At 34.7% G+C, this 22760-nt stretch overlaps 2 protein-coding genes across 2 annotated transcripts in view; one reads left to right on the forward strand and one right to left on the reverse strand.

The window, feature by feature from the left end:
* LOC138698393 (calmodulin-like) overlaps positions 1 to 22760 on the forward strand; it is an 891422-nt gene that overhangs the window by 508562 nt on the left and 360100 nt on the right. The gene's annotated exons all lie outside the window — the stretch shown is intronic.
* The window catches only part of LOC138698384 (troponin C-like), a 98073-nt gene continuing 79916 nt past the window's right edge, over positions 4604 to 22760 (reverse strand). The window contains exons 4-6 of the mRNA XM_069824258.1: positions 9349 to 9465; positions 6395 to 6526; positions 4604 to 4810 (exon numbers count right to left, since the gene is read on the reverse strand). Coding sequence (XP_069680359.1) covers positions 4782 to 4810; positions 6395 to 6526; positions 9349 to 9465 — 278 coding nt within the window. The 3' untranslated portion in view covers positions 4604 to 4781. The remainder of the gene's footprint in view (positions 4811 to 6394; positions 6527 to 9348; positions 9466 to 22760) is intronic.

A 22760-nucleotide genomic window follows, 5' to 3' on the forward strand; every position in this document is an offset into this window, starting at 1 on the left:
CAACTTGCACAAGAACATATTTTATTAATTTAATTTGTAAACTTAGAATTTGCATAATTGTAAAACATTTGGCATAAGTTTCATTATTACATACCGGTATTAAACATTATTATTATTATTATTATTATTATCATTATCATTATCATTATCATTATTATTATCGGAAGTCCTTCAAGATGACGTAACCTATGAATCTTTCATAAAGTCAGCTTTGGAGTTTGTACAAAAGCCATAAGAATTCACACACAATCTATAACAGAATTTCTAAATCGCTTTTCCCAGACTTAAAAAATATTAATACTGCTAATTTTTATTCCAGTACATATTTTGATCTATTTAATTTATAAAGTTAGCATTTGCATATTTATAAAATTTTTAGCATATTATGATGATGATGATTATTATTATTATTATTATTATTATTATTATCATCATCATCATCATTATCACTAAAATAATTATTCAGTTATTATTGAAAATCTTGTGCTAATTTATTATTTTAATCACAGTTGACTAGTAAATTAATATTAATAAATTATTATTATTATTATTATTATTATTATTATTATTATTATTATTATTATTATTATTATTATTATAATCATGAAGCCACCGCGATGTGGCATTGCATTATAATGATATTGGAAACACTGCTATAGAAATTAGTGGCGATGACCGTGAATCCTAATTGATATTTGAGCTTCAACCGTTTGTGGTTACGCTTGTCAATAAACAAAAGGTCCTTTGACATGTTGCCTGTTTATGCTAACATAACTGTATATTTGACTAATAGTAGTTTCAGATTTATGGATACGAAGTTCAGTTCGAAATATGTCACACAGTTTATGGTTAGCATTTAGTTTCCATGGTGATAGACAGCTTCCGCAGAATCAGGTCAAAGAGGTGACCTCATTGACAAACAGCTCCTGAGTCTGGGTGTGAGATTTACTAGACATATTAAAAAACAAAGAAGAAGCATAAGTGAATGATATAAAGGTGAGAATTCATTTTGAGTTACTGACGATTTAATATTCTAGGTATGTTGCTATTCTTGGAACTGTTGAAACGTTTATCTTTTCAGTAGAACAAATATATGACTGTAATATCGTTAGTGGAGGGTTCTCATTTGTAAGATTTATTCAATCTTTATAGTCATTTGGAATAAAATTTCTGATGGTGATTAAGACCGTGGAAAAGGCGCACGACATCGACGATGACGATGAATAATGTCGAAGATGAAAGATGACGATGAAATACGATGATAGGTAAAGATGACAAAAGAGAAATAAATGATGAGATAAACGACAACAATGATGAAATATGCCGAACATGAATTATAACAAATGTTAAAAATTGTGGACTGACATTAAATAAAACAGCAGTAATACTACGACAGCGAAAGACGATAAACGCAAAAAATTGATGAACATGAAAGCTAATAACTGTAAGACGATGAAGATGAAAGACGACAAATGCAAAAGTAGATTACGAAGTTGAAAGGTTGAGGACTATGTTGATAAGATAATAAAAGAGGACGAAGTAGTTTAAACATAACAACAATAATATGACAAGGATGAAAGATGATAAAGGTAAAATTGCTAATGACGGAAATTAAGATAACCAAGGTGACACATAGCGAAAGTCAAAGATTGATGACGATGAAAGTTGAAATATTGATGAATAAGATGAAAATAATTACGATGACTGTGAAATATAACGAAAATGAAACATTAACAATGATAAATGATGATAATGATGTCATATATAATGAAGGTGAAGTTTGATGTGAACGGTAGAACATAATGTTGATGGACAAAGGTAAATGGACAGATGCGTGTAAAAATGCTAGTGACGAAGAAGGTCACATTACTCAAGATGATAGACATACATTTCAGACACTACATACAATTATACAAGGTGTTTAATAACTATAGGAACAAAACTTCAGGGATGAGGAGAGGAGAATGAAGCAAGACAAAATGTTCTAACAAACATAGCTCTGGAAACCAGACGTTTCCGAAATCTATGGAGATTTATTATCTATCGTATCTGTAATAACACAATATCTGATATGCACTGCAGGAAGAGAGCGTATAAATTGTGCTAATATGACCACAGTTCATGATAAGGCACGCATCAACACGCTTCCTCATTGAAAATCATAAGCTTTCGAATATCCAAATCGTGTCTGTAATGAGTTGACATCCACTGAAAATGCATTCCCGGATCTCGTTAACATTATCAACAGGGCTGGAATGCACAAAACATTTCAAATACCTGCCCAACAAAAAAATGCAGAGAATTGAAATCGGGAGACCTGGGAGGCCATGGTGTTTTAAGTCATGGCCGACACTCTTTCTGTGGAAACTTAATTCTCGAACGTTAAAATGAAAGTGATGCGGTACTTCGTCATGCACGAACCACAGCAGCTGCCTTTCCCATCATCCAAAAGGTCGTATTGGAAAAAATGGAGGTACACACGACCATTAAGTCTGCCAAGTAAGAAATGAGATTGCTAATGTACGAAGTGTGTTCAATTGATGGTCACTGTGATGACATCATGTGTCGGAAAAGATTGATTTTTCGAACCTTTGTCCGTTAGAACTTTTTCCCTTGTTTCATTGTCCTGTAGTCACCACTGCAGTTAGTAGGGTAAGGTTGCCCAATTCCGTGACATATTTAATAAAATCTATATTTATGCCAAAATTGTAATAAAAATTTTCAAATAATACCTAAATGACGTTATTTGGACCTGTAGCTACAGTTTTTACAACATTCAGTGTTAACAGTTTCACAAGTTTGATACAGACCCTATAATATATGATTCTTCATTGTTATACAGTGGCTCCTAAATCCGTGACAGGGATCAAATTCAGTGATAGTGGCTTCCTAATTCCGTGAGTGATATCCTAATTCCGTGATACTAAAATAATCCTTATTAACTGCTCACAAAGCAAACATGTATTTGGAAAAATACATTAAAGTCATGGTGTATTGTTTTAATATGGATTAAGCAAGAAATTACAACATAGAAAAAGAACCTAAGTGACAAATTTCATAGAAAATACTTGTGTAACTACAGGAATACATATTACATATTAATATATTATAAACAAAATAAACTGAAATTTAAATTCAATACAAAATTAAATTTGAATAAATTGAATTATAACACAGTTAGTTCTCATTATTAATATTCCTAACAACAGCAGCAATTAAGTTAAATATATGCCCTAATTATAATTGATGTTTTCTATAACTTTCTATTTCTATAAATTTCTATTATTATTTCCACGAACTATTTCTTTCATAGACATTAATTTTCACAATTTAGCGTTGGCATCACTAGTCGAGTGAGCCAGGAAGAAGAAATATGAAAATAAATCCGAAAATGGGAAAGCTCCTGTAGCATTGTTATTGTCTCATAATGTTTAAACAATCATACACATTGATTGTGCTGACTATAATCATTTTTATAATGCTATATTAATTCTTACCTCAAATATAAAATGTTTCTTCAGGAGCGGTCACAAGAGAAAGAAAAACTTACTGGTCAACCACCTTTTACTAAACAAAAGCTTCTGCAGTCGACTGCTTCTATTCGAAAGGCGTGTAGTCAAAGAATTGAAAAGAAGACATCTCCTGGCATCTGTTAGGTATTTCGAAAACTTAAAAGTCAGAGACCGCACTCCATGGCAGTCAATTGAAATTTTATCACGGGATTAGGGATATCACGGAATTAGGTACGTTTACCCTACCTGTAATTGTGAAACACTCTGTATATCGTTTTGAATTGTAAAGGTGGAACAAATGCTGGTTGCAGACTGTTTATATTGTTTAAGCTATTAGAGCTGGTTATAAAAATCTGGATTTCAGGTGTAGTTTTCTATAAAGCTGACTTGACGAGTTCGATACCCGGCCCTGTAACAATTTTTCCCTTAAAATTATTAAAGCTAGTTATTATAATTATATTGGTATGTGTTTTATTTGACTTTGTACCTTTGAAGCAACTCGATGATTCTTAACCAATCTCACCCCTTCGTCTGAGAACTGATTCAGCGCGCATAAAATATGCCGTTTCAGTCTTCAGTGCAGAAATCTGGCCATTACTATTTTCACATCTGTAGCGCAGGCGGATTCGATCATGACTACCTCCCTAGATCATATAATACCCAGATAGGTCGGCCTTATAGGCTTTGAGGTTAACAACTTTTGTCAGGTTAACTACGCTGTCATCTAATTGTTACATAAGGAGTCACGTCATAATTCCCATTTGAATGGCATAAGCGACTATGTATACTGCCATCTCGTGTTCGTTTACGGAGGACGATTGGCGATCCTGGCGGTTGTTCTCTTCAAAGTGCTGCAAATTTTAACATAGCGATGAGTTATCTGTTACATATATGATCTAGGCTACCACGTAGCGCCTAAACTGCATACGTTATGACTTGCTTGTTCAATCATTGTTTTCAGGCAGTGCTGAAATAGCTTGTGTTCTAGATTTGTCTTATCCTTATTACATTCTTCATCTTCAATTAAATTGTTAACTAAATGTTACGGAGTATTGTGTTTTACATATTTTTCAATAAATAATAAATTTCCCTTATTAAGTAATAATTTGTTCTTTATTGATAATATTTAATCTTAATTTTATTAAATATATTTATTACAATTTATGGACATGAATGTATACAGCAATTTTAATTTCAGTAGACTCCAACACTTCCATTTAAATACAGATCTTGTTTCTTCAGGATTCCAGTACGAAGTACTATTTTCATTTAATCTCCAGTCATCATTTCCATAAATTCTGTAAATAAAAATCACGTATAAAGCAAATGAAATGTGATGGCAGCTATTACATTAAGACAGTCTAAAAGAAGAGGAGAAGGATAATGCAATAATTAGAATTTGAGGAACATATTCACGTCATCCGCATAAAAAAGGAGCTGATGTAACCTGTTCAATTCCAAACCCTCTCTGTTATCCTGGACTCTCCTAATGACATGTTCTAGACTAGAGCAAATTAAAAAGTAAAGGTGATAGTGCATCTCCTTGCTTTACTCCGCAGTGAATTGAAAATCTCAGTTTCATACAAAAGTTCAAAATTAATGAAATATATCTTTAGAAAACTTTTTCTTTTGCAGACTTATTTGATAGTTTATTTTGATAGTATCATCGTTACTTTATATGTTAAAATATAGATGGACAAGTTAATTTTTTACTTCCCACATTTTTAAATTTCGTAAATTGTTTTTTGTGAGTTGGCTTTTATGGAATCATATTTATACTCAACTTCCTTTCAGAATAGCGTTTTTTAGAATATTTTTCTTCCTTAAATTACTATCGATTATTAAATATAAGAGTACTTCAAAGTTAGGATAATTTCTTACATTTTTTTAAATCTAAATGTCGACTATTTAAATTAAATTAAATTAAATTATTTGTTCCATATTACTCCTTCGTGTCGATTCATTTAAATATTAAGATCGTCTTTATAATATAACACAAAATAAATTAAACATCGCATATCATCCTCGGATTAATACTGAACATTTTGAGGAAGTCTCATCTCTTTAGTGCAAACAGAATATAACTTATAATTCAGTATATAAACATGGATGGAAATAAAAATGCACTTTATACAATCACTTGAATTGAAATGATTGTGTTGTGTGCAGTCCTTTGAAAACTCCTATAAAAGATTGATAAAGAATCCAGATATCTGAAAGTTTTTCAGGAACTATAGAGGGTGGATGGTAACCTCTACACCAAAATAAAACTGGTAATACTAGAGATCTTGAGGAGAGATTTTTAAAAATCTCAGTAAGTTTTTTCTCTAACGCTCTAACATTTAGAGGAAGTCGTTATGTTCCTATGAAGCATTTGACCACATTACGGCTACTGCAATAACTCTAGCAGGCGCGGTCTGCACTCCTTACCTTCCCCTTCCCCTCTGCGACAGTGCGCTGCGTTGCAAGATTTATTTGAACTTTTTCCTCTACTATTCAATTTAGATTCATGGCTGAACGATTTAATTTGCAAAAAAAAAAAAAAAAAAAAGGCATTAACTGTTCAGATTATTTTTATCTAGTTGCTTGTATAGCAATAAGACATTTCTCTCGGGCCAATGCTGCAATGGAGCGCTGCAAACATTTGACAAAGACTGTTTTTTCTGCTTAACGATGATTCATAGAAGGAAAAGTGTAATAAAAGTTGTGTTATATAACATGTAGAATCACCTCTTAAATTTTGGTGCAGAGGTTACTATTCACTCTATAATACATTTGATTGAAAATGTGAAAATGGATTGAAATGAGGACTACTGATCAATAATTAGTAATGCTTCTCATTAAGTTTAATAATAAAATCGGTTGACTATATCACTGCTCACCATCAAAGTCGACAGTGCCAGAGCCGTCAGTATCGATTTCACCGATCATTTCGTCGAGCTGATCTGGAGTTAGTTGATCATCCAGCGCCATCAGGATTTCCCGTAAGCTTGAAGTCGGGATAAATCCGTTTCCTAAAGAGGAAGATGTTGAATAATACTAATGTTTCTTTATTTATTTACACTCATTTATTAACTTACAATATAATTTCAACTGCGGACCAGATGATATTAATGCAGATTTTTTTTAATATGGGTGTTTATTGTTACAACGTAGATTGTTATATTTATATAATGAATGCTGGCGAAATTGCAGAATACCTAATTCTTGGGGAACATCAAAGATAATCTCATTATTTAAAAAAACGTGTATGAAATAACTGTGGAAACTATAGAGGTGGGCCGTTCATTGACTTTGAAAAATCTTTTGATTGTGTCGACAGAAATAAACTATGGGAAATAATGTACAAAAGTGTGTATTCTTCACATCTTGTACAAACTGTTAAATGCGTTTGTAAAAATACAAAAATAATAATAAATACAGGTTCAGTAAAATGAGGGGAAATAATAACAAATCAGGGAGTTAAGCAAGGCTGTAATTTGTCTCTTACGCTTTTCAGCATTTATGTAGATGACTTTATAAAGAAATGGAAATGAGAGGTAAATTATGGTATAAAACTGAAAAAAATAGGCTATCTCAATATACTACTGTATGCTGACGATGTAGGAATAATACAAAATAGCTATTGAGGTTGATTTACAATGATCGGTTCATAAGTTACAACAACTCAGGAAACATTATAATCTAAAAGGAAAACTAAGGTAATGGCTCACTACGGAGAATATCCTGTACGCTCGAAAATTATAATAGAAACTAAATCTCTAGAAGAAGTCTCTCATGCCAATTAGCCTATATAGGAAGTAATGTAAGTTTACATTGAAACTAAAAAAAGTAAATTTCAATCAATATGTGGAACATCAATAGAACACTTCAAAATAAGAAAAGGATAGAAAAAAATAAAGTTTTACAATATAATGGCTGATCCAATTATTATGTTTGGAAGTGAGTCTTGGATAATAATGAAAGAAAGAGAGAAAAGCAAAATACAATCGGCAGAAATAAGATTCCTCTGTAGAGTGAAGGGTTGTACAAGAAACGACCAGATAAAGAATGAAAATATACGAGAAGAATTTAACGTATACAGTTTAAAAAAAAAACAAGAATATAAAGAAAACTGAAGTATATATTTAAATCGAATGAACGATGAAATAATTCCAGCCCTGGTAGCTATGTATCAACTTATAGCTAGAAGGGATGTCGGGCATCCAAGGAGAAATGGAGTTGAACATTGTAATGACGGACCAAGCACTGTTGCCTAATCCCTGCTATGAAGATGACGATATAATTTCCATGCAATAGAATAATTGAATCGGCTATGTTTTATACCCCGAAATTCACTCATTTTATAAATTTCGTTTTACCTATGTGAAAAAATACGCATCTTTTAAGTTGAAACACCACAAGTATGGTGCATAGAATGGCTCTGAGGACAAGCTTCTTGTACTGCCATCTATTGTTTCGGCTCAGTAATTATCAATTACGCATTTCCTGAAATTGTTTGAGCTGTTCTTTGTAATGACACCAAATACCTTACTATAATACGAGTAATACCGGACAGCTAGCAGTTCTGCTTGCGAACGACGCTGGTGCTGCTACCAAGCGGCCGGTGCGGAGATACTCGCGAAACAAGTTGTAATCAACTGCAATGTATATTGTTGCTGGGTTAGTTAATAGTTGTATTAATTAGTGTTGTGTTAAAATGTCACGGTGTATATGTGCTGTTTATAATTGCTACAAAATTACAGCATTACAAATTGCTCCAAATCGTACTTTCGATTTCCGAGGGATCATAAAATGTGAGTCAACAACATTCTTTAGTAGGCCTAATTCCTTCGTCTTTGTGTTGATAGAAAAATACAAATTAGCTTTTTTATCTAGACCTAATAAATGAATAGAAGTTAAAATGTATTGGAAATTTTAAGGTTTTATCAAATTACCTTTTATTGTTGTCCACATATCTTTACTAATTATTACAAGCATCAGATTACTACCAATTTTATCTTTGCAGTTGTCAGCAATGCATATATAAAGCATTATTGTAAATTCATTCCTAATATCAGAATTGATTTTGTCTCACTAAACCAAAGAAAAAATATGTAACAATTAATTAGGAAAAGTAATAGGAAGTATGCAATATTTCTCATAATATGCAGCTTTGATATAAGATAATAATTTTACATTAAATACTAATCAACATTTCTTAAGTGTTTCATATATTATTCCACATTAGTAACTCACGTTTTAAATAATAGTCCGAATCCCGCTATGTTAAAATTTGTATTTGTGGACGTAATTCCACGCCGCTCCGCTAGATGTCAAGTCAGAGATATTTCGCACTTACGTCAATGCTGCTAGTATACAGCTGTCCGGTATTATTATAGTAAGGTATTTGATGACACCGGTATGAATTTCGTAAAGCACATAGTGACAGAATTACAGCAGTTTATATCCCCCGGGATGTTTCTGCGGACACACTATGTTTTGTGGCTAAATAAGTCACGCTTTATAGACATATCAATATAAGCTAACTTGTTAGTTACAAGTCAAGAAAATTAATTTACGCTGTGAATTTTGTGTTATGATTTCGTTAAACATTTGTAAGGAATTCTCTATCCTAGCTGCTAATATAAATTTGCATTCTTCTCTGCCAGTGTGAAAAACCCAGATTCTTCAGTTCTAATCGCAAGCCTAGTTCGAACATTTACTTACGTAATTCATAGTGCAAAATATTACACATTTATTCGTTAACATAATTATTTGAAAAGTTAATATAAGAACTCAGATAATTTATAAATAAAATATGCTTATTGAAATTAATAGATATGCAAGTTCATACCATCCTTGTCGTAGAGTCGGAAAGCTTCTTTCAGTTCCTTTTGCATGACTTCGTTGTCGTCTTCCAAGAAATGCATTGCTACGCGACAGAATGAGTCAAAGTTCAGCTTGCCAATTTCTGTAAAAGTAAGAAAAAAACAAGTAGTTAGGAAAAAAATAACCTTAATTATATCTTTCATAACGTAACATATAAAAATAATCTCCAAGAATCAATATTTCTGGAAATTGTTTAGAAAGTTATGTATATAAATTGCAGTAATTTATTCCTTTATTGTCATTTACAGTAACGTTTCATCTAATATTTTTAATACTTTAGAGCTTTATTTTATTGAATTGCTTTCTATTTGGGGGAAGCACTTTACACTTCAAAATTATGGTAAGCCTAAATGCATGGTGAACATAATTTGGATTTAAACACATTATTATAACCATTGAAGCTTAATCAGCCGGTAGATTATTATCAAAATGACGAAGTTCGAGGCTCATGTGTTTTCATGAAATACCTTAGCCGGCCGGGTGACCAGATCTGGTATAGTAGAGATTAATCTCGGGCACTACAACAGTATTCATTCCACCGTAGCTCTATTCTCTTACGTTGTAACTTATTCTCTTTACACTAATTTTGTGTAAATTAATTTTGTAGAATAACATTTCTGGGAGCCTAAATTTTTTATCAGAGAATTGTAGTTTGAAACACATTTCCTCTTGGCCCTTTCACCTACATCGTGATCAATTTTTGACTATAATTTGTAGTTGATCAAGGTACCAGAATGTTGACTATGGTTTGTAGATGCGATCCGAGTGTGCAGGAGAAATGAAGTGACACTAGCATGTCGGTTGGAACGAAGCTTGTTCAAAGGGGTAATTGCAACGTTAATGGAGACATATTTACTTTCATCAGTAATCGTTAGGGACCGTATTCCGTACCAGGGCGTACGGAGATAACGTTAGTTGTTCATAGACTAAATTGGCGTGACATGTTGACACGTGGCACAGATACTATGAGGAAACACCTGCATATTATTTGCGCTGCAGTTGACTTCCTGTTAATGATTCAAAACTTCACCTTGAAAATGCATTCTAGTCATAAATATTGATACTGTGATGACCTTTCCTACAATTTAAATTTTTTGTTCATTTATTTATTTATTTGATTTATTTTTACTTGTACCGGCAGTGTTAAGGCCATAAGGCCGTCTCTTCCACTTAACCAGTATAAAAATTATTATTATTACAAACAGGTTTGCAATGTAATATCACATCTGCTTGTGACCGATGTCACAATTCTCTCTATCTTCCCAATCCCGTTCTTGCAGTCCTTTCTCTGCCAACGCCTTATTTATGTCTTGCAACCAGGTGTTTTGCGGTCTACCTCTGCCTCTCCTTCCCTCTGGAATCCAGTCTAAAACTCTTCTTGGTAGCCTTCCATCATCCATTCGCTTTACATGTCCATACCATTCTGTCTGTATTTTATGAAATCTAAAATTGAATTTTCTTAGTTAATCTGTTGTCTAATCACTTCATTTCTTATTTTTTCAAGTTTAGAATGGCTGGCCGAACATCGTAAAAATCCATTTCTAATTCTAATAATTTTGACTACAAATTTTTATTTAGCTTCCATATTTCCGCTCCATATGTTGTCACACTTTGGACTGTCACTTAGTTATGGCTTTTAAGGAACCCGCAGGTTCATTGCCGCCCTCACATAAGCCCGTCATCGGTACCTATCCTGTGCAAGATTAATCCATTCTCTATCATAATATTCCACTTCACTCAAATCCATTCTAATATTATCCTCTACATCTCGGCATCGCCAAAGGTTTTTTTTTCCCTCTGGCTCTCCAACTAACACTCTATATGCATTTCTGGATTCGCCCATACGTACTACATGCCCTGTCCATCTCAAACGTCTGGATTTAATGTTCCTAATTATGTCAGATGAAGAATACAATGTGTGCAGTTGTAGACAGATACAAATTTAGTTTTGTTTCCTTAAAAAGAGTCTTGTTCCATAATATTCCATTTAACATTGCTGTTTCTGATTTTCCTTTATTAACCTATGTTTAATATCATCATCCTATGTAGTATGTTTTATTAATTTTGACTCTTAAATATTCTAATTCATTGCACCCTTTGATGATGCCTATTCCATTTTGCAAAACCAAATCTCTTGTATTTTCACCGCATCCCATACAAAATATTTTTTCAAATTTTATTTTCAATTCCCATTTGCCATACTCTTCAATCAATTTTCTAAACATATATTCTGCATCATCATATTCTTGTGTTATTATTACTTGATCATCTGCAAACAGCAATTTGTATATTTTTTCTTCACCGATAGGGAGACCCATTCCGGAACATTTTCTCTTCCAGATTTCCAGAGACCTTTACAAATATATTTTGAATAACATAGGAGACACACTACATCCTTGCCGCAGATCTTTTGTGACCATAGTATCGTCTGAAAGCTTTCTTCCTATTCTGACTTTTGATATCGCGCCATTGTACATATATATATATATATATATATATATATATATATATATATATATCAAATATAAATTACATCAATACAGAAAAGAATATATAATAATAATAATAATAATAATAATAATAATAATAATATGTCATGTCCTTGCCTGACACAACATAAAACTTCACTTTGGCATTGGATGAACAGTCATATACGTTTGACATTGCAATTTTAACCGGTATGCTCGTAGAGGGAAAATCAATATATAGTGAAATATATAATATTAGGTCTTAACTTGCAAACACCCTATAAAACCCACCCTGGGTATTTCTGTCCGGGGTAACCGGCTTGTCCATAATACCCCCTGCAGAGTTTGAAAATCCCCCCCCCCCCACCCATGCCTGAGCCGCTGATAAGATAGCGTTCATGTCCGTTCTGTAACACAATGCCTGCAAGAACAGTGCCGGTACGCTCGTGCACATAGCTGGCTGCACGCGCATAATGGACAGAACTTCATAAGCCAGGCGGGCTTTTGTAGTGTTTATGAATGATGAAGTTGCAAAAAATGAAGCTCAAGTGCATTGCAGAAGGGATCGTTTGTTGCGGACCGCCTTTGTCCGCCTGTCAGTCACGGCTGTGACACGCTGTGCTTTTCAATAGAGGTGAAATACACACAAACAAGATTGGATTTACATAAAATTGGAGGAAACCGCATTTTAGCTGCAGATACGCCTCAAACAAATACATCACTATAGTCGAATATTTTATTCCTTTACCACTGATATTATTAATAGTTCAATTGGTTGTTTTTTAGATGTCTCCAACAGTGTATTCACTAAATTGAATCCGGTCGACTGTCGAATCGCGTCGTCCTTCATAGAAGTCAAGGACACAGTCATTATGGATAAGTATATAATTAGGACTATCTATAGTGGAACTTTACACCCTTTGTATGTAAGACGATATTTACACTGTTCTATCTCATTTTCGAAGAACACATTTTGAGGCTCCAGGAATATGGGATGATCATTACCCCGATGATTGACAGTAATGTTTTATGTATCTTTGTTGTTGATAGTAATAATAATAATAATAATAATAATAATAATAATAATAATAAAACTTGTTGTTTAGTCAGCTGTCCGAAGACAGGTCTGAACCTCACAAGTGATACCAAGAAGGCCTCACTTATGAGGCAACTAATATTGCGTTGTTTTATAAACTTTAAAATCATTCAATCATAGTGTTCCGTCCAAGGGCGAGTCTTTCACTGCAAACCCAGCTTTCTCCAATCTTTCCTATTTTCTGCCTTCCTCTTAGTCTCCGCATATGATCCATATATCATAATATCCTCTATCATCTGATATCTTCTTCTGCCCAAACTCTTCTCCCGTTCACCATTCCTTGCAGTGCATCCTTCAATAGGCAGTTTCTTCTCAGCCAGTGACATAACCAATTCCTTTTCCTCTTCCTGATCAGTTTCAACATCATTCTTTCTTCACCCACTCTTTCCAACACAACTACATTTCTTATTCTGTCTGTCCACTTCATGCGCTTCATTCTTATCCATATCCACATTTCAAATCCTTCTATTCGCTTCTCTTCACTTCGTCGTAATGTCCATGTTTCTGTCTCATACAATGCCACACTCCACACGAAGCACTTCTATTATGTCCCTTACTTATTTTTCCAGAGATCCGCAGAAGATGCTCCTTTTTCAATTAAAAGCTTGCTTTGCCATTGCTATCCTCTTTTTGACTTTCTGGCAGTAGCTCATGTTACTGCTTACAGTACACCCCACGTATTTGAAGCTGTCCACTTGCTTTTCTGCTTTAAAATCATATAGTTTCCATTAATTAGCCCGCTAATGAAAAATCCAAAACTTGCATTTGGAAGTATTCTTTAAAATGCAATATATATATATACATAATTTAGGCTAATTGTAATTTATATTAGACCTATGAGGGAGTAAAATTAGATTTTATCCTGGAGTAGAAAGTTTAGCGCCGGAGACGAAGTCTAGGATGACAATTCTATGAGTGCATAAAATCTGTTTACTGTCGTGTGCTTTACAATATTTATCCAATCCCATGGCCCTACAGCCCTTTGCAGGCCCCAAGACCGACCAGCCGGCTGCTGGCCTCACGTCCACATGCCGAAACAGAGGTGGAAGATCATCCAACCAGAATCGAGGTATCGTGTGGTTAGCACGATGATCTCCCCAGACGTTATAACTGGTTTGCGAAACCTATCGTAGCTCTCCAAGTGCATCACGATGCTGGGTGGGCACCGGTCCCATACACTGACCGAAAATTCATGGGAAAGTTTTTCCCCCATGAGGATTCGAACCAGCGCGCATCCCGTAACGCGAGTCCTAGGCGGGATGGCTTAGACTGCGACGCCACGGCGCGGGACAATATTTATCCAATACTGGTCTCTAAATTCAATTATAAATTTTAGATATTTACTTTATAATGTGTTGTTTGTGAAGAAGTTATAAATGGTGAATGAATATGTGGATTTTAATGTTGTTAATGTATTTGTTGTCCAGTCGCCGACAACCGATAAGGAGTGGTCCTTCAGCTTGAGGCTTGGGCGAAGGGCTAACAACTCATCACAGTAAAAAAGAGCATGTTACGAAAAATGGAAATATAAAGACTGGAAATGTACAGTATCCTTTGAAAAGGTGGAAAAATTCAAATATCTTGGAGCAACAGTAACAAATAGGCATACAAATGACACTCGTCAGGAAATTAAACGCAGAATAAATACGTGAAATGTCTATTATTATTATTCGGTTGAGAAGCTTTTGTCATCCAGTTTCTTTCAAAAGAACTGAAAGTTAGAATTTATAAAACAGTTATATCACCGGTTGTTCTATATGGTTGTGAAACTTGGACTGTTACTTTGATAGAGCAACAGAGGTCAAAGGTGTTTCAGAATAAGATGCTAAGGAAAATATTGGGCTAAGAGGGATAAAGTTACAGAAGAATGGAAAAAGTTACACAACGCAGAACTGCACGCATTGTATTCTTTACCTGACATAATTAGGAACATTAAATCCAGACTTTTGAGATGGACAGGACATATAGCATGCGTGGGTGAAGCCAGAAATGCATATAGATTGTTAGTTGGAAGATCTGAAGTGAAAAGACCTTTGGGAAGGCCGAGACGTAGATGGGAGTATAACATAAAAATGGATTTGAGGGAGGTGGGATATGATGGCGGGTTTAGGCCTATGTGAGGGCGGCAGTAAACCTCTGGATTCTCTGAAAGATATTTGTAAAAAAGTAGACGGCGGGCTTGGGATACCTTTGCGGCGGCAATAGGTTGATGCACAAAGGAGCTTAGACATATGACGTTATTAATAACATGATCTTAGAAACCATTGTTTAATCAAAAAAAAAAATTCTATAACATTGAAAAATTGCATGAATTCAATTCCATTTTTCCATTGTACAAGTTGTAAGAGGTATAAGTGACATTATTTTAACTGACGACTATTCATATCATAAGGAAGAAAAAAGTCCTCATAATTTTTTTCTAATTACAGTATTTAACTAATTATTAAAGTTTACAATATTAGGCGTTTAGCAATGTTGCTGGATGAGGAGGAGGGAGTTTAGAAGTAGGTACACGGTACAGCTCAAGTTAATACAGACATACCGATACGAAACAGATGCTCTGTTCTAATCCAGGGGCAGTCCGTTGTTTACATAAAACGAACAGCAAATACAAATTTTCAATCTCATTAATAGAACGTTATGCTAAATTTCCATTTTATTTAACAGTATTGGGAATATTGCTCTATTTTTTATTGTACGTCTAAAAAATAAACAGTAATGGTTTACTGCACAAAATCACACAGAGTTTTCTTTAAATGCAACATTTTAATCTCTCCCGCTTCCATATTTTTTTATTAGGTTATTTTACGACGCTGTATCAACATCTAGGTTATTTAGCGTCTGAATGATATGAAGGTGATAATGCCGGTGAAATGAGTCCGGGGTCCAGCACCGAAAGTTACCCAGCATTTGCTCGTATTGGGTTGAGGGAAAACCCCAGAAAAAACCTCAACCAGGTAATTAACTTGCCCCGATCGGGATTCGAACCCGGGCCACCTGGTTTCGCGGCCAGACGCGCTGACCGTTACTCCACAGGTGTGGACCCGCTTCCATAAAACAGTACCATTTTTAAATAAATTTCTGTTTGTGTGATTTTCGAAACTAGGTAAGAGACTCCTAGTTTCTAATAATCGTTGAGAAACCGCTACAAAAGTTCGTCGATAGGTACCCTTCATTGCGGAAAACATTGATGGTACATCTTCTTGCCTCACTTGAATTACGACGACTTTCTCCATAAATTAATAACATATGATATTCCTAAACTGTGAATGACATTGTAAGTTGTTTATCGAATACCTGGTACCGAACTGTCATCCGCTCGGCAGTAGACTCAGCTGACTCGTACTTATGTCTGTGCAGAGTACTGCCTGCTGAACATGTTGCCACGTCTCTCACGCTAGAATATTAACAAATTTAAGCATGCATTTTTATTTAATTTCACGGAAACGTAATAGAACACACAAATATGTATTTAAACTAATATTAACTCTTTGCTAGATATACCTGCTGATGTAAGTTAATTGTTTTCGTAATTTTACTAACGATGTAAGCAGTATAACGCGAATAAAATAAGAGAAGAAATATTTTTCCTGGGAAAACTATCAAGTTTTGACCCTAGGTTGTTTGAACATTTTTTGATCCTGTAGACCGTCCCCGACGACTGTGAAAAGGACGGCACTTATACCCTTTACTCTCTGTATAAACCTATTATTTCAGCCCACGATACATCATTTCCTCAGATTGTAGACCGTTTTTTCTTCCTACTGCCCCCTCGTCTTGCACTCCTAACATGATTTACACACTCTCACTATTTCTTTTACTACTTCCCGTTAATGGCATAATATTAATTAGGCCTATATTTAGAAGAGATTTCGAGAATTGTTTAATATTAAAAAGTGATATTCATTCAAGTTAACTTTTATGGTTGTCTCGTTTCTAACAATATTTTAATTTGACTATCCGAGTAAACGTCAGAGAACTTGGTACGTTAATACCACCAAATGCAGGAAGAAGTTCTTTCTAATAACGCGGCGTTCCGAGTGCTTCATTCCGTTTAATAATGGAAGTATCGGCGCCTGTGTAACGGCACGGAAAGCAGTCAGTTTTGTGCGGAGGTAGCAGAGATCTCATTTTACCAACCTTCTCCGTGCCTGAACCACGATAATGAGTTCCCTTGACAATAGGTCGATGAGCATCGACCACCGTACATAACCCACATTTACGAGCGAAAAAATTCTTCCTTTGTCAGAATTAATACAGATACAATACAGGATTGCAGCCCAGACTCTTAGCACACATTGACATCCATGACAGAAGAGGAGGTTGTCAGTTATCAGTTGTCCTACATCTAGATCTAATGACTAAAATGAGTAGTTTTAACGTTCCGTGGAAACCATGGTCATGCTTTCGAATCTCGCTTACAGCACGAATGTTTATTAACTGTCAATATGATATCCCGTGTTGTCTGATGGAATATGGAGGGCGTCGTGCTGACCCCACGTCAGGGGAATTACACTTTTTTCATCTGTCAGGTTAAAAGACATATACATAGAGACATATCAGTTATATGAAAAATTATTCCGGAACACAACACGAAGAAGAACCCTTACAATTTTTGGACAAGCTTAATATACATGCATCAGTTATAATTAAATGTAAAATTAATATTTTCTTCTTTCTTTAGAATATACAGAGTGTTAAAAAAGTATCCAATATTTTAGGAGGTGATAGCATGTATCAAAACAAGAAAATAATGTCTAATAAACATGGGTCCTACAACACATACTTTCATACTTGTTCATAGGAGGTGCTCAATGTGACGTCCATTTATGGCAATGCATTTTTCTACCCTAAAATACAGCAGACTACCAGATAATCATACCGTAGTTGACACCCTTGGCACGGAATAATGATATGTCGTAAGGAATACTGAAAACGGAAGTCTGGTTGCGGATTTGAGTGAGGTTCAGCAGAGATGATGTTGTGAATTTTCGTAATCAGCATAAGTGGGCTGATGAAAATTCCCATGCAGTTGAAAAAACAAGACAACAGCACCATTTCTAAATCAACATATGAGCAGGCGTTCTTGGTTGTAGATTAATAAAGCCATACGTACTACTGCAGAGAGTTTCTTATTAACGTATTGCCTGCCTTGTTGGAGAATGTGCCATGTCAGCAGAGACTACAGATGTGGTTCATGCACGATGGCACATCAGCACTTTTTCTCCGCAATGTGCGTGAACACCTGCCGCTAATATTTCATGACCGCTGGATTGGTCGGAGAAGCCCCACACCTTGGCCTGCTCGTTCCCCAAACCTAAATCCCCTTGACTTTTGGTTATGGGGACACATGAAGGAACCAGGTCAATTTCAAAGAGTGCGTGATTCCGTGATTCCTTACGCCAAAGGACAAAAAAATGCATTGCCATGAATGGACGTCACGTTGAGCACCTCCTATTAACAAGTGTTCAGATCTCAGAAAGTATGTGTTGTAGGACCCATGTTTATTAGACATTATTTTCTTGTTTTGATGCATACTAGCACTCCTAAAATATTGGATACTTTTTTTTAACACCCTGTGTATTTAGCCCCAAAAAGAAGCTTAGAATTACGTCGTTGAGAACAATATTTCTTCACAATATTAGGACTCGACATGTTAAAAGTCTTTATTTTAAAAGTTAATATTTTGATTATAAATTTATCTATCATTTAAATTAAATCATTTAAGGCCATATCAACTTCTGTACTTGATTATTTGAATACTGTTTAAATATTTTCCATAGAGCTTAATAAATAATGCCTCATGTCATGTCTATTTAGGCCTATTTATTCACACCCCTACGTATATAGCCTACGCATTAATGTACTCAATTTTAGCAATGCATTTTTATTACATTGCTATACTTAAAAATGAATTTTATTGTAAATTAAATACCTTTTCATTTCATTTTTTTTATTTAACTTATTTGTTAGTAGGTATATTTGTATAGTAGGTACATAGATGTCCAATTGTAACTCGTACGAGGTAACCCCTGGCGTAAGCAATCCGCAGAGCATATTCTTTAAGGTCGTTTTTCCTATTCTATATGGAAAGTTATTGACCTTAGCAGAACATGCTTGATGTGCAATATCTCCTGCTTCTATAGGAGTTTGGGCACCCATGGTGTAGTAGTTCATTTCACGATTCTTTCGTTGGAGTATATATAGGGTTATTTTATATTATGTTCTTTGTTTATTGACATTTGAATTTGTCTGTGTCCTTACTACCTCATCATTCTCTTTGTACTAACACAGCGCGCCGCTGTTACGTCACTTGTGCAGTAGGATCGCTCTCTCATTCTAGTCATAGACTATTCTTTCTCTCTCGCATAAAATAACAACATAAGTTCGCAGCGCCGCTATTTACGTTCCACATACAAAATGGTCACCTAGCATGACTTATTTTCTAACGATTTATTTAATAATCATCCTTACAATTGTAGAACTTATTAAATTTCTTCCTGTCCAGAGCCTCAAATGCAATGATGAATTATATTGACGTATATTTATTTACTAATAATTTATTTATTCATTGTTGTGATGCAGACTTGTGTAGTATGCGTTTTATATTTCATTACGAAATTACTCGCTTCTATTTCAGCGTCTATTGCTGGTTAATTTTCGAAGTGCCGGTGGCGTTCTAATAGAATAAACCATGATATCGTTCGATAAGCTGAGGTTGATGTGCACTGACAATGAATATGACATGTGTTATAGACAGGATATGGGCTGATAAATGTAACAGATGTTCATATTTAAACCAAAAATACATGTAGCATGCATAAACACATTTAATTATTAGTAGACGTGTAATTGTTGTGTAAATTATATAATTATAAGTTTTACAATTGACAAAGAGAGCAGTATTCTCTTACGTAAATGACTCATTAATAGTCGAACTGTAGTAGATATTATTTATTTATCAACAGTAATCTCACTAGAGGCTTTGAGTTATCTAGAGAAAATCAAAACTCGAGTGGGATTTCATTGATTATATTACACGATTAATATAATAAAATATTAATTGACTTACGAAAATACTAAACTGTCTTCAAATGTATTATTGTACCATCTCATTATTACAAATATTCCACTAGATGGGAGTAGGCCTAGTGTGTTATGATGAGCTGTTCTGTTGTTACCAGTTGTACCAACTATACTATCTTCATTGAACTCTCTAGATGATTACTATTCAAGAAGTCTTTCATTTTTATTAAAACAGTTGCATTCCATTTCAATTATAAATGTAGTCTGCAGAGTCTTTCATAAGTAACGAGTCTATCGAAAAATAAACTGTTTTGGATAATTTTTTTAAAGGATGTTCATCCTCACGAGAAAGAATCCTTCCCGGTGCGCATAGTCGATTTGGAAACAAACAACCCTTTCCCTCGCCGCTAGAGTTATTAAACGAAAGAATGGTTAGTGTTTTAAACCTTTATTAAAACACATAAATGTAGAAAAAGTTTCAATTGTTGACAAATTATGCTTTACAATTTTCAAAATGTCTTCCGTTCTGCTGAATGCACAAATGTAAGCGACGTATCAACTCTTCATGGACTCTGGTGAGCATGTTAGGCGTAACCATTTGCATCATGTGTTCAATTCGTTCCACTAATTCAGGAATGGTGCGTGGCTTAGTCGCATAAACATGATCCTTGATGAAACCCCAGAAAAAATAGTCCAGGGAAGTCAAATAAGGTGATCGCGGAGGCCAACGAATTGGGCCTGTGCTACCGATCCACCTGCCTGGAAACACTTCGTTTACGGAATAAACACTTAATTTCAGCGACATTGTGTCCAAGTTCAAACCATGCAGGAATTTTTCTCTTCTGCAATAACGTTAAGCGTTTGCGTGTCATTTTATCATTCCAGTCTATCACAACAATGTGTATAGGCATGGCCGTGTGTCATTATCCTTGGCGTATAGAAGGCTATGCTCCAGGACATTTTAAGTTGGCGTCAAATGCACATTACACATGGATAAGTAGCTTCCTTTGGCAGCGGGGGTAGAGGCCGTTTGTTTCCAAATCGACTGTACGGCACCGGGAAGGGTTCTTTCTCGCGAAAATGAATATAATTTTAAAAAATTGTCCAAAATAGTTCATTTTTCGATAGAATCGTTACTTATGAAAAACTCTACATTAAACAATTTCTGATACGTGACTATCCATAATCTCATACATCAGAAGCTATAATATCTAATAAATAAATTAAAAATAAATTATTATAGAAAAGTTTTATTAAGGATGATGAAATAAATGTGAATAATTTTAAAAGATACAATTATTCAAAGTACAATGTTGGCAAACAAAGAAACAAATGTTAGGGAGGTGACAAAAACAAATGCTAGGGAGGTGATAATAACAAATGCTAGGAAGATGTTAAAAATTGTAGGATAAGCAGATATTATTGGTTGAAACATGTCATTCCATACCGTTTTTTTTTTGTCAAAAGTAATATGACATAGTAAAAGTGTAGTAGTCTATTAAATCCTTTTCAGTCTGTGACTACAATTTATCATTAACGTAATTATGAGACGATAAATTGGCGAAAAGAAAACAATTTGAAATACGACTGATATATTTTCTTCGAGTTACAGTGCTGGAAAAGACGACTGTAACATCCGGTCCCATATGGATGAATAAAATTGTAACACGTTTCTTGACTTCGTGTCATAAAACTAATGTACAATTCAGGTATGTCGCTCATACAAGACAAGATGATTTTATTTGCAGTTTCAGTTGAATAGAAGCCAGCACAGCATTACGTGTGGTTGACATGGAAGCTACGTCGTTAACATAAATTTACAAGCAGCTCACAAACTTGTGTCTTGGCACACAAGAGCAGTAGCCTCACTTTGTCTGACCGCACCTTCATTTTGGTCGTAATCTTCCTCTTTTGTCAGTCCCCCGAGTTTAGGTTTCAGATGCTGGAAGATAGAGCTTCATACAGAAGCACCCTCACTCCAACCCTCTTCTCCATCTTACTCATTTGGGTGAAGTTTGTTGGTATGAAAGTTCTCTTGGCTCACTTACGGAGTCTGTCTTCTACCTACATGACGAGGCTGTGATATAGTTTGTCTCGAAGCTTCCAAACCTCGCAGATTCACCCCGCCTCTCGAGACGTAGCGTTACAACAGAGCAACTTTACTTAGAAATTTGAAGCTTAGAAAATCTGTAAACTGGCGGGTTGCTGGGAGGAGGATCGCATTCCTACGTAGTGAAGCTTTCTGCCTATGACTAGGGTCTGGATTTAAGGATTAAAGATATGAATAGCTAAATACGGAAAGGTGACATATCAACTTTTTTTAATTTTACAGGAGACACAAGAAACTGTTTTACACATTTCATACCCATTGTTATTACTTTTAGAGACTTTGATGTTTGATTGTTTATGTTATAAGTAGGCTTCGTATTCCAGCTACCTATATAGTACGCCGAACACAGGTAATGTAACGGATAAAGATATGAACAAACAGGTCGTCGCTGCGTGTCCGTGGAGTACAATCAGCTTCCGACATTCTGAAGCTATGATAGTAAACACTTGTTTGAACCATGATGTTCATTTTCGTCCTAATCTTTGAAGTGAATAATAACGTGCATTCGTAAGTTACGGAACTTTAACATATGCGGATGTCACTTGAAATGATTTTTTATTGTAAGATATTCTTTCAATAACTGACATTCAAAGATATCTGACCTACGATTTTGTGATCGTGTAAGCGAATTTTCCAACCACGGGATAAGTCAGAACGAAAGATAGAAAAAATTGACA

Source organism: Periplaneta americana, chromosome 1 (genome assembly GCF_040183065.1).
Source record: "Periplaneta americana isolate PAMFEO1 chromosome 1, P.americana_PAMFEO1_priV1, whole genome shotgun sequence".
NCBI classification, from domain to species: Eukaryota; Metazoa; Arthropoda; class Insecta; order Blattodea; family Blattidae; genus Periplaneta; species Periplaneta americana.